The sequence below is a fragment of the Fundulus heteroclitus genome, chromosome 21 (assembly GCF_011125445.2).
Source record: "Fundulus heteroclitus isolate FHET01 chromosome 21, MU-UCD_Fhet_4.1, whole genome shotgun sequence".
NCBI classification, from domain to species: Eukaryota; Metazoa; Chordata; class Actinopteri; order Cyprinodontiformes; family Fundulidae; genus Fundulus; species Fundulus heteroclitus.
In genome coordinates, this window is record NC_046381.1 from 33,453,565 (window position 1) to 33,468,601 (window position 15,037).

General features: G+C 42.0%; 2 protein-coding genes across 3 annotated transcripts; one reads left to right on the top strand and one right to left on the bottom strand.

Annotated features, from left to right (window-relative positions):
- The first annotated feature begins 1,856 nt into the window (after positions 1 to 1,856).
- Positions 1,857 to 6,628, top strand: LOC105925034 (2-(3-amino-3-carboxypropyl)histidine synthase subunit 2-like). The gene is made up of 6 exons (XM_036125316.1): positions 1,857 to 2,255; positions 2,405 to 2,517; positions 3,669 to 3,889; positions 3,964 to 4,653; positions 5,619 to 5,801; positions 5,915 to 6,628. The coding sequence occupies exons 1-6, from the start codon at positions 2,106 to 2,108 to the stop codon at positions 6,037 to 6,039; spliced, it is 1,482 nt and encodes a 493-aa protein (XP_035981209.1). The 5' UTR covers positions 1,857 to 2,105; the 3' UTR covers positions 6,040 to 6,628.
- Positions 6,174 to 13,579, bottom strand: ncf2 (neutrophil cytosolic factor 2). 2 transcript variants are annotated; one of them, XM_036125313.1, is made up of 15 exons: positions 13,377 to 13,575; positions 13,071 to 13,153; positions 12,840 to 12,948; positions 10,889 to 11,023; positions 10,635 to 10,742; positions 10,411 to 10,470; positions 8,348 to 8,391; positions 7,978 to 8,119; positions 7,827 to 7,892; positions 7,567 to 7,621; positions 7,444 to 7,481; positions 7,173 to 7,321; positions 6,991 to 7,096; positions 6,464 to 6,587; positions 6,174 to 6,379 (listed from the first exon to the last, which is right to left on the bottom strand). In XM_036125313.1, the coding sequence occupies exons 1-15, from the start codon at positions 13,548 to 13,550 to the stop codon at positions 6,288 to 6,290; spliced, it is 1,485 nt and encodes a 494-aa protein (XP_035981206.1). In that variant the 5' UTR covers positions 13,551 to 13,575; the 3' UTR covers positions 6,174 to 6,287. The 2 variants fall into 2 exon arrangements, with proteins under 2 accessions (XP_035981206.1, XP_035981208.1); XM_036125315.1 differs by lacking the exons at positions 6,174 to 6,379; positions 6,464 to 6,587 and adding an exon at positions 6,848 to 6,932 and having other exon boundaries at positions 6,966 to 7,096; positions 13,377 to 13,579.
- Positions 13,580 to 15,037: the final 1,458 nt, after the last annotated feature.

The window sequence follows — 15,037 nt, forward strand, 5'->3', positions numbered from 1 at the left end:
AACTCTTGAATCTACTTAGTAATTTTCTTGTAGACATTTATATTGCTAAGAGCAGATTGTTGCACTATGCTGCTTGTAACCTAAAAAAACAACAAATGCAATAAAAGGTAAAGCCTATTACATAGACTGGCCGCAAAAATGACTAAAACAAATTTCCATAATAAGCAATTTTTGCCTTTGGGATGAACACCATGCCTCGTCAGTCAGCTGGTCTCCAAATAAGCCTCTTCACCACTGGAACCCAGCCTGGCTAGGCTTCTGGATCCTCCTTCCGTCCCTCTTCCAACTTGCCACTGTCTCCGCTCAATAAGCTGGATGGAATGCAGATCAGAGGGACACAACTTGAAGACAGGCGTCATTCACCTGGAAGATGTCCTTTGTCAGGTGGACATTGTAAAGTGCAGCATCGTCCTGTTGAAAAACCCAGACATCACCACACAGATGAGGGGGTCAGCATGAGAAAGGCCCTTACGCAACCTGAAGCTCTATGAAAGGATAAGCACCCCAAATCATGATGCCGCCTTCTCCAACAAAGCCACATAGAAAACGTCTCAGATGGGATCTCCTTGTCATGCCAGTAATGTTGGAAGCCATTGAGACGATCAAGGTAAAAAAAAAAAAAAAAAATCTCACCACAGAATAAAACTTTCCTTTCATTGTGTCATGTTTGGTGCTCCAAACATGACACAAATCTGCCAGTCCAAACTGGAGCTTCAAATCTGCCAGTTTGGACTGGCAGATTTGGGGCGTTAAAGGAGACAAAGCTTTGAAGACACTTTTTGAAGCCCTTCCCTCGCTGAAGCCATCTGATGATTATAGGGCCAGACTCAGCACCAGTAATGGCCTGAATTTGAGTCAAACATCCTCCCATCTCAAGATGGACAGCCAGTCAGATCCTCTGGCTTTTGGGTCTACCCCTCGGGTACCTAATGGATTTTGGGCCCCATGAAAAGAAAAAAAATTAAAATCATCCAGAAAGCTCATATGTATGTAATTTTCTGTTTTGGGCCCCCTGTCAGTCTGGCGCCCTTGAAATAGTCCTAACTTTCCCACCTATATGGCGCCCCTTCCACCACCAGACTTCTTTTGTTCCACAACCCTCAGGATCTTGTAAGAAACTCGAAATGACTGTCTCAATGCCTCCAGCCTCAGCGGTGATAGTGGGTTGTAAAAAGCCTTTCTTAATGTTACGGAGCTCAACAATCTAACCACGTTTAATGTCTGTGAGCTTTACCATCCGGAGATCGAAAACGACATGTAATCCAAAATGTTGCACAGATTTTGGCTTTTAAAGGATGTCGTCTTAAACTTTTGATCAGCTGATGAACAGCCAAGTTAAATTCTTTCAGTAAATTCCCTGCTCCAAAGTTTTTGCCTTTTGCTCCCATTTCTTTTTTTTCTTGCTATGAAGCTTCATAAGACCAAGCAGTGTGAAATTCTAATTCTTGGAAAATTTTTAACTGGTGTAGAAAATTTGATCGGGGAACACAAATAATCAATCTGGATCATTAGTTTTACGGCGGGGCAAGTATCACTGGTTTTTGCTGACATTTTTGGTATTGCTTGTTTGCAAGATACACATAAAAAACTCTCTCTCTCTCTTTATTTATATATATATATATATGTGTGTGGATTAATGTGGCAAAAATTATATAGTGGTTTTATACATTTTTGTTAATTATGTAAATCATTATGATGCAACATTACGTTGCATCATAATGATTTACAGATTGAATGTACTCCTTATAAAAACTAAGAAATGAAAGGTTCACTCCTGATCTTGATCTCTAGAGAGGCTCGTGTTTTATTTTGAAAAGTGGAATCTGAACCGGAAGTGTTTCTGCATGAGTTCCGGTTGAACTCTAGACATGTGTTTCCGACAAGCACACAACTACAGGGAGATTGGTTGTAAGTCACATATTGTGTGGACATGCCAGCTAATTACAGTCCAGTTTGTGCTTGGGTGCTTTTTAGGTTTAAATAAAAACGCCACGTCTCAGTGACAGCCGCAGGATGGCTGACTATTTGTTTACGTGTAATTAAAAGCGCACATAAACAAGCCTTTAGAGCGTTAGTTTGTCGGACATCAGTGGGAGTCTGCTGCCATGGCTGATGCGTTCAGCAGCAGCTCGGAGACGGTGATTCAGCGCGTGCTGGACGTTAGCCCGAATGGAAACACCCCGACGGAGGACCTCCGGGAGCTGTACCAGATAACCGAGACGTGTGCGTTCATCAGCGAGCACCGCTTTGCAAAGGTGAGGCCCTTTAACTTTTTAAAACACGTTGACCCGTGTGTTCACCACAGGCCTGTGGGATTAAACAAAATGTGTCTGAAAGTGGAAGGAAACTCCATGTCTGTCATTTCTCTATTATGGATTCGTTTGTGTTTTTTGTTTTTTTTCAGGTTGCTCTGCAGTTTCCTGATGAGCTGCTGGTTGACTCAGCGGCCGTGGCTGAGGAGATTGAGCGAAACAGCCAAGCCAAAACTTTTATTTTAGGAGATACGTCCTATGGCAGGTACTGTAACGTGTGTGTGTGTATGGTGGGAGGGGGACACATTTTTTATTGACTTCAACAATGCCCTACAACTTTAACATCTTGTCTTGTTAAAACCACAAAGTCGAATGTATTTTATTAGGATTTTATGATAGACCAATATTAAAGTGACACCGTATAACTTTTAATGACATACTAGAAGGGGGCGCTAGACGTGTAACTTCCAGGTCTAGCGCCCCCGAAGGCCACCGGCAACACTGCGCTGTCGCACAATGAAACAGTTTCCGTGTTTCGGAACTTGATAGCAGACCACTTTGGACCAGCTAATTGAGAAGTCATGGGGTTACTGGTAAATACAAGGCCACATTCACCCCTCTTGATTAAATCCTACATCAGAGAACCAAAAATATGTCTGATTAGGTGTCATATCTGTTTTGTTGTTACAGCAATCTGAACTCAGCCTGTGGTATTTTAGGAAGAGTCATGTGACCTAGAGTGGCGCTCTTGGTCAGACGTTGCATAGAAAGGCAGCCCACAAGGAGCATCGACACACGCCAAGTGCTGTAAATTGACCTGATGTTGACCTTTCTGCATCACCACCCCAACCACCCAGCCAGACATGTAGGGAAACGCTTGCCATCGAATCATCTTCCTATCACAATTGGACAAAGTCCAGAGCAAAGCACAATTGAGAATCTATTGCAAAACTTAAGAGCTGATGTTCACAGGAGCTCGTTACCCAGCACGACATAACTTGAGCAAAGAAGAGTGATCAAAAATCTAGAGGGCTACCTTAAAAGACACGCTGCAGCAGTAAAAGGCGGTTTTACAAATTCACCAGAAATCTACAGAGAAGTTGAATTCAAGTGCTCACCACAAAGCACACTTTTCAGATTATTATTGGTTATTATATTATTCATTTTCCTTCCACATAACACTTGCTCACTTCTCTGTTCTGGTCTACAAAATCATGAATCCAGGGAAATAAACGGAGTATGAATGCATTTGCAAGGCGGTGTCGGTCCTGCACAGTAACAAAAATGTAATAACGGTGTAACGACCTAAGTCAGAATCCGTTTTGTCAACTCGATGAAATGAACTCCCATGTGAAGTGGGTTTTTGTAAGGAGCGGGCGTGTGACCTCCTCGCTCTTATCCCCCTCTCCTGGGCAGCTGCTGCGTTGACGAGGTAGCCGCAGAGCACGTCGGAGCCGACTGCATGGTGCACTACGGCAGCGCCTGCCTCAGCCCGTCCAGGAGGCTTCCCGTCATGTACGTCTTTGAGAAGAGGCCGCTGGACATTCAGATGTGCAGCGCCTCCTTCAGGGAGCTTTACCCGGACAGGCAGACGCACGTCGTCCTCCTCTGTGACGTCAACTACGACCATGCCATCGGTAAGTTTTCCCAGAGAGACATACCCGGGTCTCTGTTGAAATCGGACTTCCTGGCTATTTGTTTTCTTTTTCAGGTGATCTTGCGACGCTCCTGATACCGGAGTATCCAAACCTTGTAGCCGCCGAGCTTGTTGTCGAAGGGGAACAGTGTTACAGCCATGGACGGATCAAGAGTATCAATCCCGAACCCTGTCCTTCTGAGGACGGCGGCGCTGAGATCGTCTGTCAGTTCGGACGGCGGTTCTCCTTAAAAAGCGGTTCGTCTCTGACGGATTACCGGATCTTCTATGTGGGCCGGGAGGGAGCCACGTTACGGAACTTCATGATGACCTGGAACCGCTGCTCCTTTTGCTCTTTCGACCCCGTCTCGGCGACGGGACGGGTCGAGTCCGTCAACGTCAACCGCGCTCTGATGAAGCGCTATTACGCCATCGAGAGGGCCAAGGACGCCGGCGTGGTGGGCGTCCTCGTGGGCACCCTGGGCGTGGCCGACTACCTGGCCGTCATCCGGCAGCTCAAAGAGACGCTCCGCAGAGCCGGCAAGAAGAGCTACGTGTTCGCCATGGGGAAGCTCAACGTGCCCAAGCTGGCAAACTTCCTGGAAATCGACGTCTTCGTGCTCATCGCGTGTCCCGAGAACTCGCTGCTGGACTCCAGCGAGTTCTACAAACCTGTGGTGACGCCGTTTGAGATGGAGGTGGCCTGCAACAGGGACAGGGAGTGGTCTGGGGAGTACGTCACAGATTTCCGACATCTGCTGCCAGGTTTGAATGCTTTCTTCTTTTTAATTCAGCAGTTCTCTGGAACGCTACAGAGAGCAACGTACCCCGGAGTGCAGCACCTCCAGATCTTAATAAGTATGGAAAGATATTTGTGCTTGACCACCCCTCCCCAAATGTTAATCTCTAACAACTGAAAACACAATTTATTCATCGTTTAATATCCACACCTTTTACATTCTATGTAATTTCATAGTAAATACGACCACATCTGTCTGAGGACCTTAACTCAAATGCAAACTTTTGTGCATTAAAAGCAGTTTTTTCAAATCGTTAATAAAAAATTTGCTAAATACAGAAAGTGTTTTCAAGCCCTGTTCTCATAATTCAGTTTTTATCAATGGAGTTTAACATAATATGTAAACTGGATGACCATTTTTTAATAAAGCAAATGGGCAAAACCTGTTTTTTAACTTTAGATCTAAAGTGATTTAACATCCCTTTCCTTCAGAAAATCTGACAAATTTGTTTAATTAAAACAATCATTTTGTAGAGCAGTTTAAAAAAAATCACAACTTAATGTGGTTGGCACATTTGGCATGACTAATTACCTTTATTTTCATTCTTTAAAGTCAAACCACTTTAAAAACATCTGCCATGAGGTCATAATCAGCTTTTGTTTGTTTTTACCTAAAATGCTCCAGGTAGAGCCTACGCTCTGGAAATTTGAGTCTTCAACATTATAGACTTTCACAAAGAGGAAAATTAGTCGGAACTATGCAGAAAAATTCATTATTCTTATTGTACATCTTGGAAAACATTTGAGTGGCCTTAATAAAAGCAGCGCTGAAAGGTTTTTCATTACAAAGGAACATCCTTGTTCCTTACTCCTCTCCATCTCAATTCAGATTCACTCCAGCATGCTGCTCTTTATAAAAAATAGCAAATAGTATTTAACTTCTGCATTCTTATTGATCCATTACATCCGCGTCTCTTTATCCCCGGAACAGGCGGACGGAGTCACGTGCCCATGGCTGATCAGCAGGAGGACGACGACAGGACGGACGTGTCGTTAATAACCGGAGCTCTGCGCTCCCACAACCTGCTGAGCAGCGAGCCTGTTCAGTCCTCGTTTGGCTCCTCCGTGGTGCTGAGGAACCAGACTCTGACTGTGGCCAACACAAACTCCGCGGGTACAGAACGACCACAGACATCTGCCGCGGTTATCCGACATACTTATTCCTGGTTGCATTTTCGTACAGCACGTTCAAAGCTGTTTTTTTTCTGCTCTTTCTTTGTTTTCCAGCATCTTTCCTGGCAGGTCGAAGCTGGCAGGGCCTGGAGCAGAAGCTGGGAGAGACTCCTGTAGTAAAGGCAGTGGAGGGCAGGAGAGGCATAGCCATCGCCTATGAAGAGGAAGGAACATCCTGATAATTTACTGGAAATCCTCACAGAAGCCCAAAGATAATTTCTTTTTTTCTGAATGGACTCAGTATAAATGTGTACATTTTTCCACCTGGAGCTGAATATATATGTTTCTTCCCTAAAATACCAGCCAGCATGACTTTTTATTTCAGTAATGTTTAATGAATACTTGAATGCAACACAACTTTAATCACTGCTTACAATTATTTCTTATCTGTTACATGTGCAACAAAATTCGTATCCAACTTCACTAGTTATGGTTCATTCGTTGGAACTTCCTCTGCAAACGATGCAGGAAATATACCAGTGTTCCCGTTACACTGCCCTTCCAACCAGTCCTGGTTTACTAAAGGGAAAAGACGAGACTATAGGTTAGACTTGCATCCTTAATGCAATAAGTTTCTGAAATGTTTAGTCACATGAAGCCCACCTCTGGAGAGCAATCGGATTTGATCTCCCTGCTGAAAGCTCAGGTCCTCTGGATTTGAAGACTCGTAGGAATGAAGCGCCACCAAGTGAATCTCTCTCTGAGTCTCTGACTTTCCGTCACTTTGCTGTAATCACATAAACATATGAGCAATCGGTTTAAAAATGACTGGTGAGTCTTTTTTTCTCCTTTATTTAAAATGTGTTTAGATGCATAAATGAAAAATTATGGAAATGTCCGTGGCTCACAAAACTTTTCACCCAGCCTATCGATGGGTTTCTGTTCTTGTTATTTCAAGGTTCTCATGCAAGGCTGCAAACTAATCTTCATATTGTTTTAAACTGTTAAGGATGGAGAACTCTAGAGTCTGGTTAAGATGGCAGGAACGCGGTATTTGCGTTCTCCACACAAGTATAAATTAAATTGCACGATCCCTGCGAAACATGTAAGTTTAATTACATTCTGTCACAAGCCTCTACCATGCTGTGTTGGCAGCAAGCCCAAGAACTGCACCATTGCCCCCACCGTACCTCTTTGGTAGTACACCACAGGGTGATGCGCCCACCCTGCGCACCGCTCCACACGTCCTTCATCTGCGTGTTGTTGTCGACGAGTCTTTTCCCTCGAGCATCTGAGCTGAAAACAAAAACCTCTGTGGGTATGACAACCTTCACAATCCCCGAGATGCCAGTTCAAAGGCAGACGCTTGTACCTCAGGGTGATCGCGGCGGAGGGGATTTTCAGCTTCTCGCTGATCTTCTCTAGCAGAACCACGTAAGGGGACCCGTGTGGCACCGAGACGGCGAAGTTGAAGGTGAAGTGGATTTTGACCAGGCAAGAATTGTTCGTTTGCTGCGTGGTCTGGGAATGGTTAAAGGAGTAGAAACATACACATCTAAATATCCAAACTGAATCATTGTCTTGGAGAGGTTGGCACAGAGGATGAAATTTATATGGACATGCAAGGAACACCCCTGGCGTACCTGCTGCTGAGTGTTCCCGCTGCTGCCGAGAGGGCGACCTTTCAAGCAGAGAACGAGGTAGAGATGCTTACATCTGGATCAATGATGTCTTTAAACTCAGCTTTGCTTCATCAAAATGCCTACCTTGACTCCTCTCTGGTCTGCTTGGAGCATCTCGGCTGTGAAGTCTAGCCACACCCTGTTGATTGCCGTCGATAATACAAAAAGGGATAACTTACAGGGACAATGAGGCGAGCTCAGAAATGTAGCATCTAATATATAATGACAGTCCCAGCAATGCGTTGGAGCACCGCTTAGGCGAAGATGAATGAGTCAGTTGAAATGTTTCCCAAAAAAAGTATAAACAGCACAAGAAATTAATCATACTGATAAGATTTTCATACCTTTACTGGTTTAGAACCCAGAGAGATGTCCAAACGTTCCAGGTAGTTGTAAGGAACAAGTCCCTTCTGCAATTTACATCATAGCGACCATTTATGAATTATGTTAAAGCATCAGACTACGCTGAACTGAAGTGGATGATGGCGGTCCTACCCTTTCATTGAAGACCACGTATGCCCAGTTGTCGGCCCCCTTCTGCAACACAAACACGATGTTGCCCGGCACTACAGCCAACTCATCGCTGGTCTCAGGAACAAACTCAAACAGCACGGTGTGGGCCTCCCCTTCCAGAGCTCTGTGACAACACCACATCCACATGGCATCAAGAGAACCGAGTCATCTTATAATACAGGAAACTTGCTTATTGAATCTACTGTTCAATAGATTGAATATATATTGAATATGAAAGTCAATTGAGCAGCACGCTGTAGGTGTAGGAAGTCAAATCTTTAAAAAGTAAGCAACTATGTAACAACTGTGTAATGTGTTTTTAGGGACGGTAACCCTCCAAAGAGCTACATACCTCAGCACCTCTGGTTCTTTAGGAGCAGCTGGACCGTCTTCTACCTTCAGTCAGAACACAGACTGGATCATCAGAGAGTAAACTAAATTTCACACAATACAGTTATATTAAATTCATTAGAAAATGTGTTCTAATAAGACTAATTTCTCAGATTCAAAATACATTTTGAAAATAACCTTTAAGCGGGTATAAAATATTGTTTTCAACAAGCCAACATTTCTCTATTAAAATGTTCTTTTAGTGGTCTGATGTAATCTAATCTTAAATGTAACTGCAGCTGTAAGCGGAAAATTATCATATTTAACTGAAATAAAGGCTTGAAACATCAGTCTGGTGTGTAATCTATAAAATGTGTATCACTTTGTGAATTAAGTTGCTGAATTAACTTTTTAATAATCTAATTTGTTGAATATGGTTGTACATTACAGGCCCATCTGTGAATGTGTTTGCATATATATAAAATATATTTTTTTAAATATTAATACGTGAGAGTTTGGAGTTAGGACCAGGAGCAGAGAGGCTCCCAGGAACGGCACAGTGAATTGAAAGATTTAATCCTATCTAAAACCAAAACTTACAGATTGACCCAAGGAGATCAGGAGATGAAACAAGGACAACGTTAAAGACTCACAGCTGAGACAAAGGACAGGGCAAATGGAAGAATCCGGCATGGAAGACTGACCAACACAGTGCTTATATGCTGAGGGAGGTGTGGAGAATGACAGGACGCTGGTGTTGATAATGAGGTAATATGGAGCAGAAGGTACGCAGGGAAACAGATTAACACAGAGAACCTGAACTAAAAGGAGGAAGGGTGAAGGACAGAAATAAACGGAGGAAACTGAACACAAATGGATGAACTAATATGGCAAGACCAAAACGAACATAAACAACAAGACAAAAGAAACTAAAACCCAAAGACATGCAGACTGTGACAAATACAACTAGATCTGAACAAACTGCAGCATGTTAAAGTTGAGAAGATGTAGTCCATGGTCTATTTTACACGTTTGGTTATTAGCATAAACATTTTTTTAGATTACAGCTTTAAAATGGCTAAAATATTCCACCCCATGATCCAGTCCCACTATGCCAGAATAAGCGCTGGATTTTTCTATGACTCAATAAAGCTCTGAATAATGGAAGCACTACCCATCACCCTGTAGCTGCATACTGCGTTTTTCCCTTGCTTACATTAAAAAGTCACCGTAACCCTTTTTGAACAACAATACAGTCTTTGAGCTAAGAGTGGCTGTTAAGCAGACGACCGAAGCCTTTCTGCTGGAACAGATATCCTGACCAGTTATCCAATCAAAATAACCTTGATGGATAAGTACTTCTTGCTAAAGTGCAGAACAGATGAACCAACAGCCTTCTGCACAATAAGCACTTGAAAACTGTTTCTAAATTTAGCAGGTGTTTATTTTTATTTTTTTAATTTATGGGCACTAGCAATGGGCAAGTATTACTACCTCCCTTCCTGTGTGCCTCGTTAGACATCTTGCAGTCTGGAAGTTATGGATCTGTTTCCACCTTTCGCCTGCCACACGATGTGGCAACAAACCAAGACTTTCCTAGGTTGGTGTATGTGCAACTGCGTGAATAAGCCTCATACAGCAAAATAATAACTGTTATAGGTGACATTAGCAGTAATAATTAACAAGTTATGTTATTTCTGGAGCTGTAAGAACACTTTGTTGCCTTTCTGTTTTAAAGAAAAGCAACTGGATCATGTGACGCAATTTTGCTTTAAAGCAGGATAGCAAAAGCTAAAGGATTTTTACAGATGATTGCCCGGATTGGTGACAAGTTGAAATGACACCAGTGTTGTTCACGTGCATGTCTTCTAAGGTAAGAAACCTATAAATATTGAAGTTAGCTAATGTTCTTTTGCTAATTTATCAATTACAGTGGAGACTCAACAAAGCAGCCAGGTGAACAAGAGCGTGCGGCGATTCATGCGCACCCCCAGAGGATTTTTCTTTCCCAAAATACATATGAGATTTTATAGACAAAAAGCTCATAACACAGAGATCTTTATCTTATATGAACCTGTTTCTCACCTGTGGCTGTAATGGGGCAAATCCAGAGAACTCGTCTTGTGGAACGACAGAGGCAAGAACCTGAGGATGTAAAAAACAGAAAGAGGCTGTAAACATCACGCCTGAGTCCTGAACGTAATAATATTGTAAATGAAAAGGAATCGGGTTACTTTAAAAAAAAAAAAAAAAGCCATTTACACAAAATTACGCAAAAGTAGCTTTGCCACTCAGTCGTGTTATACTACCTTTGCTTTACCCAGGTAGTCCTTCTTCTCCAGCTCTGCTACGTAGTTCTTGTTGGGTTTGAACAATGTTTTTAAGGGGAACTCGACTAGTTTGAAATGCTTTTGTTTCTGCAAATAAAAGACAGCAGTTTTAAACTATTCTCTGAGCATTCCACATGTTCTGAGGATATGAGGCTGAATGTACAGGTCTAAATGTCACGAGTACAACGAGCAGCTAAAAACGACGGGTTAGGTTTATAATAGTCATAACTGACCAGAGTTGCCTGCAGAGCTTTGTCGATGATGCTGAGTTTGGACTCTGTTTTGTAGTCGAGGGCCTTAGCCAGGTTTTGTTCGGCCTTTTCCCAGTTACCCAGCCGAGCCTCAGCCAGAGCTATATTGTGGAGAACCTGTGGTATGAAATATCAACGTCATACAACACAAGAAGTATTTCCCTTTTTTAGATTTCATCGTCCCCTACGGGTTTGGATATATAGTACCTTGCAAAATTATTTATAACTTCTTCAACTTTATCACATTTTGTCCCGTCACCACCCCAAACTTTAATGTAATGTATCACCCTCTACACCCCATCTTGAGAAGTTCTCAGATGAATCTGCCATAGTCGGCATCATCATAGGTGAGGACGACTCAGTATACAGACAGTGGAAACAGGAATTTGTGGACTGCTGCCAGCAGAACCATGTCCTGATTAACACTAATGTCTATGTTGTAAATGTATCTATCTATCTATCTATCTATCTATCTATCTATCTATCTATCTATCTATCTATCTATCTATCTATCTATCTATCTATCTATCTATATCTATATATATATATATATATATATATATATATATATATATATATATATATATATATATATATAGAACCAACCAAAGTCTGGAAAGCGTGGCCTACAATTGGAATTGGCCCCAGTGTCTCAACACTTTGCAGAACCACCTTTTGCTGTAACTAAGCTGAAACTTAGTAGCGGTGTGCCTCTGCCAGCCTAGCCTATCTACAAACGGACATGTTTTTCCCCATTCTTCTTTTCCTTTCTGAGCTTGATCTCAGTCAGACGGAATGAGAAATTCTCTGGAAATCAGTTCTCAAGCCCTGCCACAGATTGTCGTGTTGGCTTTAGGTCCGGACAGGGTCCATAATCACACATGGATATACTTTGATCTAACTCACTTCATTGTTGCTCTGGCTGTTATTGGGCCATTGTCCTGCAGGATAGCAAGTCCTTTATGGCTTCTATTTCTCATGCAGTATTGCCGTGTATTTCCTCTATCTCTTCATTACCTCTGGCCAAACTTCCCTGTCCTTGCTGAAGATAGGAATCCTCACGTCACACACCACTGCCATTGCCAACTTTCATTGTGGTGCCAATGTGTACATGGTGATGAGCAGTCTTAGTTTTCTGGCACACATTGAATTTTGCAGGGCTTTTGTCAAAGTTTAAATAGGTCTACAGATTTGTCTACTAGAGCTGCTGATTTCTGCAACTCCCCCAGAGTTGCCATGGGCCTCCTGGCTGTGTTTCTGCTGAATGCTCTCAATGCCAAATGTGTGCCTTCATGTGGATCACCATTCATTGGAACCCTTCCTTCTAAGTCTCAGGGAAGAGACAGCTCCTGCTCCCAAACAGGAGATAGCGATGGCTGGGGCTGCTTTTGCTAATCTTTAAGGTCCAAGGTGGGAATTCAAGACCCCATTTAAAAATTCACAGATCAATTATGGACCATTTGAAAAGTGTATAGGGTTCTAAACTTGTAGAATGTTTTATCTTTAAATAAACACTTTGACACATGTAGGCATGCACATAGGCAAGGCGAGCTTATTTTAAAGCACTTTTCAGGAACAAGACGATTCAAAGTGCTGCATAAATACACAGTCCTTGATCATAATAGCATCAGGGTCATAAATATTGCATGGATTCAAAGATCGCAGGAACATCATCTGTAGAATGCAAGATTATTTTAGCTCAGGGGGCCTGGGCGGAAGCGACCAAATGTAGGGAGCAAAAGGTCACATCTGATCGTCATGGTAACTCTGTGTGACGAAATGTAAAAAAATATTCCAAGGGAAGTGAATATCTTTGCAGGGCACAGTAAAGGTTACTTATTTTATGACGACTGGATGTTGTGACAGTCAGCTGAGCTCCTCTCACATCGTTCTGATGAGAGTTGAAAGGAGAGGCTTATAGTAAACTGCTTACCTCGCATGCATAGAGGATGTATCTGAGGCCGAGGGCTTTGTAATCTATCAGCTGGTTGTTTCTGAGTGCTTTGTAAGCTCTCTGAAAATCAGCCGAGCTCTCCTCATACCTGTAGACAGAGTGGGGAAGTGAATTACACGTGATAGCTGACAGCTAAATCTATATTCAGAGTTAGGCATAAAACAACAGTAAGAAAGTGGGCGTTTTATTGAGATGAGCTCCGTGACTTGCCTCTTCTTTTTGTAAAAGGTTATTCCTCTTTGAAAGAAGGCAACCGCCAAATGCTCATCCTTACGGATGCTGCAATCGAATGCCTGAGAAACAGTAGAAAAGAGTGTAACTTCCTCTAAAAGAACGGCAGAAAGCTGAACTACTTCTTCTTTCAGGGTGACTTGCACTTTCAGACACTGCCACATCGCTTTGTTTCATCTCACAGCCACACCAGCACAATCTGGAGGATTTTTTTTCTGACATGGTAGAAACAGCTGACGGTCTGGATAAATATGGCCGACGGTTCTCTTTGTGATCCGGACATACCTTTTCAGCAGCATCCAGGTCTTGATTGAGAAGATGGATGCAGCCGATGTCGAAACAGATTTTGGAGTTGGGTTGTTGAATAGACAGAAAGATGCTGAGGGCTTCGGCCCAGTCCTCTCTGTCAGCGCAGGTCACGGCCTCATCCCACTGCCGCAGAGTGTCCACGAAAGACATGGTGGCTGGCTACAAGCGCACTGAGAGCAAATTGGGGAAGTTCTTCTGATTTGTACCAGCAAAATCAGGAAGTGTGAGGACATGTAGGTGTTGAGTGTTTTCCTGCACCGCAACAAGTCTAAGTCCTATATCTATATATGGGAAATCTTGAGAGCATGACACATAAGGTGTTTAAATACAAGGTTGGAGAGGTGCTACAATCCAAGATATTTAATAAAATAAGCACACATACAAACACACACAATCTATCTATCTATCTATCTATCTATCTATCTATCTATCTATCTATCTATCTATCTATCTATCTATCTATCTATCTATCTATCTATCTATCTATCTATCTATCTATATCTATATAGATATATATATATAAAGTCATCCAATCTAGACTGAATTAGTTCAATAAAAATGTTATCAAAAAAAGAAATTATGGCTTTGGAGCACAGCAGACAAAAAATTCTGTGTTTTCCTGCAGCGCAACAAGTCTAAGTCCTATATCTATATTTGGGAAATCTTGAGAGCATGACACATAATGTTTTTTTTAATACAATGTTGGAGATGTGCTACAATCCAAGATATTTAATAAAATAAGTACACACACACACACACACACACACACAATATCTCTCTCTCTCTCTCTCTCTCTCTCTCTCTCTCTATATATATATATATATATATATATATATATATATATATATATATATATATATATATATATACATAAAGTCATCAAATCTAGACTGAATTAGTTCAATAAAAATGTTATCAAAAAAAGAAATGATGGCTTTGGAGCACAGCAGACAAAAAATTCTGGCTACAAATGTATCAATCCACAGGGGGCTTAATCCGACTTCACAGAGAAAGTGAAACTGATAAACTGCTGCGATAGGCTGGTCAAATTTGCTGATATGTAATTGCCGTGACTCAGAATGGTACTCAGAAGTTTTGCGTGGTCCCTGTTTGCTTGTATGCATGCCTGACAACGAGCCACCACCAAACTGTTCCTGCTGAACTATGTCAGCATCTATAGCATCTGACTTAGAATGCTCCTAGGAGGATGGACCTCCATGCCCTTCAAAAACAGCAGTGCACCAACTGCAGGTTGCTCAAGTGAATAGGTGTAGAAACGTATTCAGAAAGAACTGAACGAAAGTCTGATTACCTCTGATTTAAGCCTGTTTGCTGTTGCGATGACCTGGATAACAGAGAATTTGCACAAGCATTAACATTTGTTCATGACTTTAAGTTCTAAATAACTATTAAATTTGCTTTTCAGAAGCTTTTCAAGTTATTGTCCTAATTTATCGGGCTTTCTCTGTTTGTTTCCATCTGGTAAAATATTATTTATATATTTTTTGCTTTAGAAAGCTTCTAAATGTGATGTAGTGACATCTTTTGTTAAAAAAATGCTATTGAGGAGCGTTAGTTTTGGTTTTTTCATGCCCATAAGGCTGCACCATTTAATTTATTTCCTTGCCCCTGTTGAA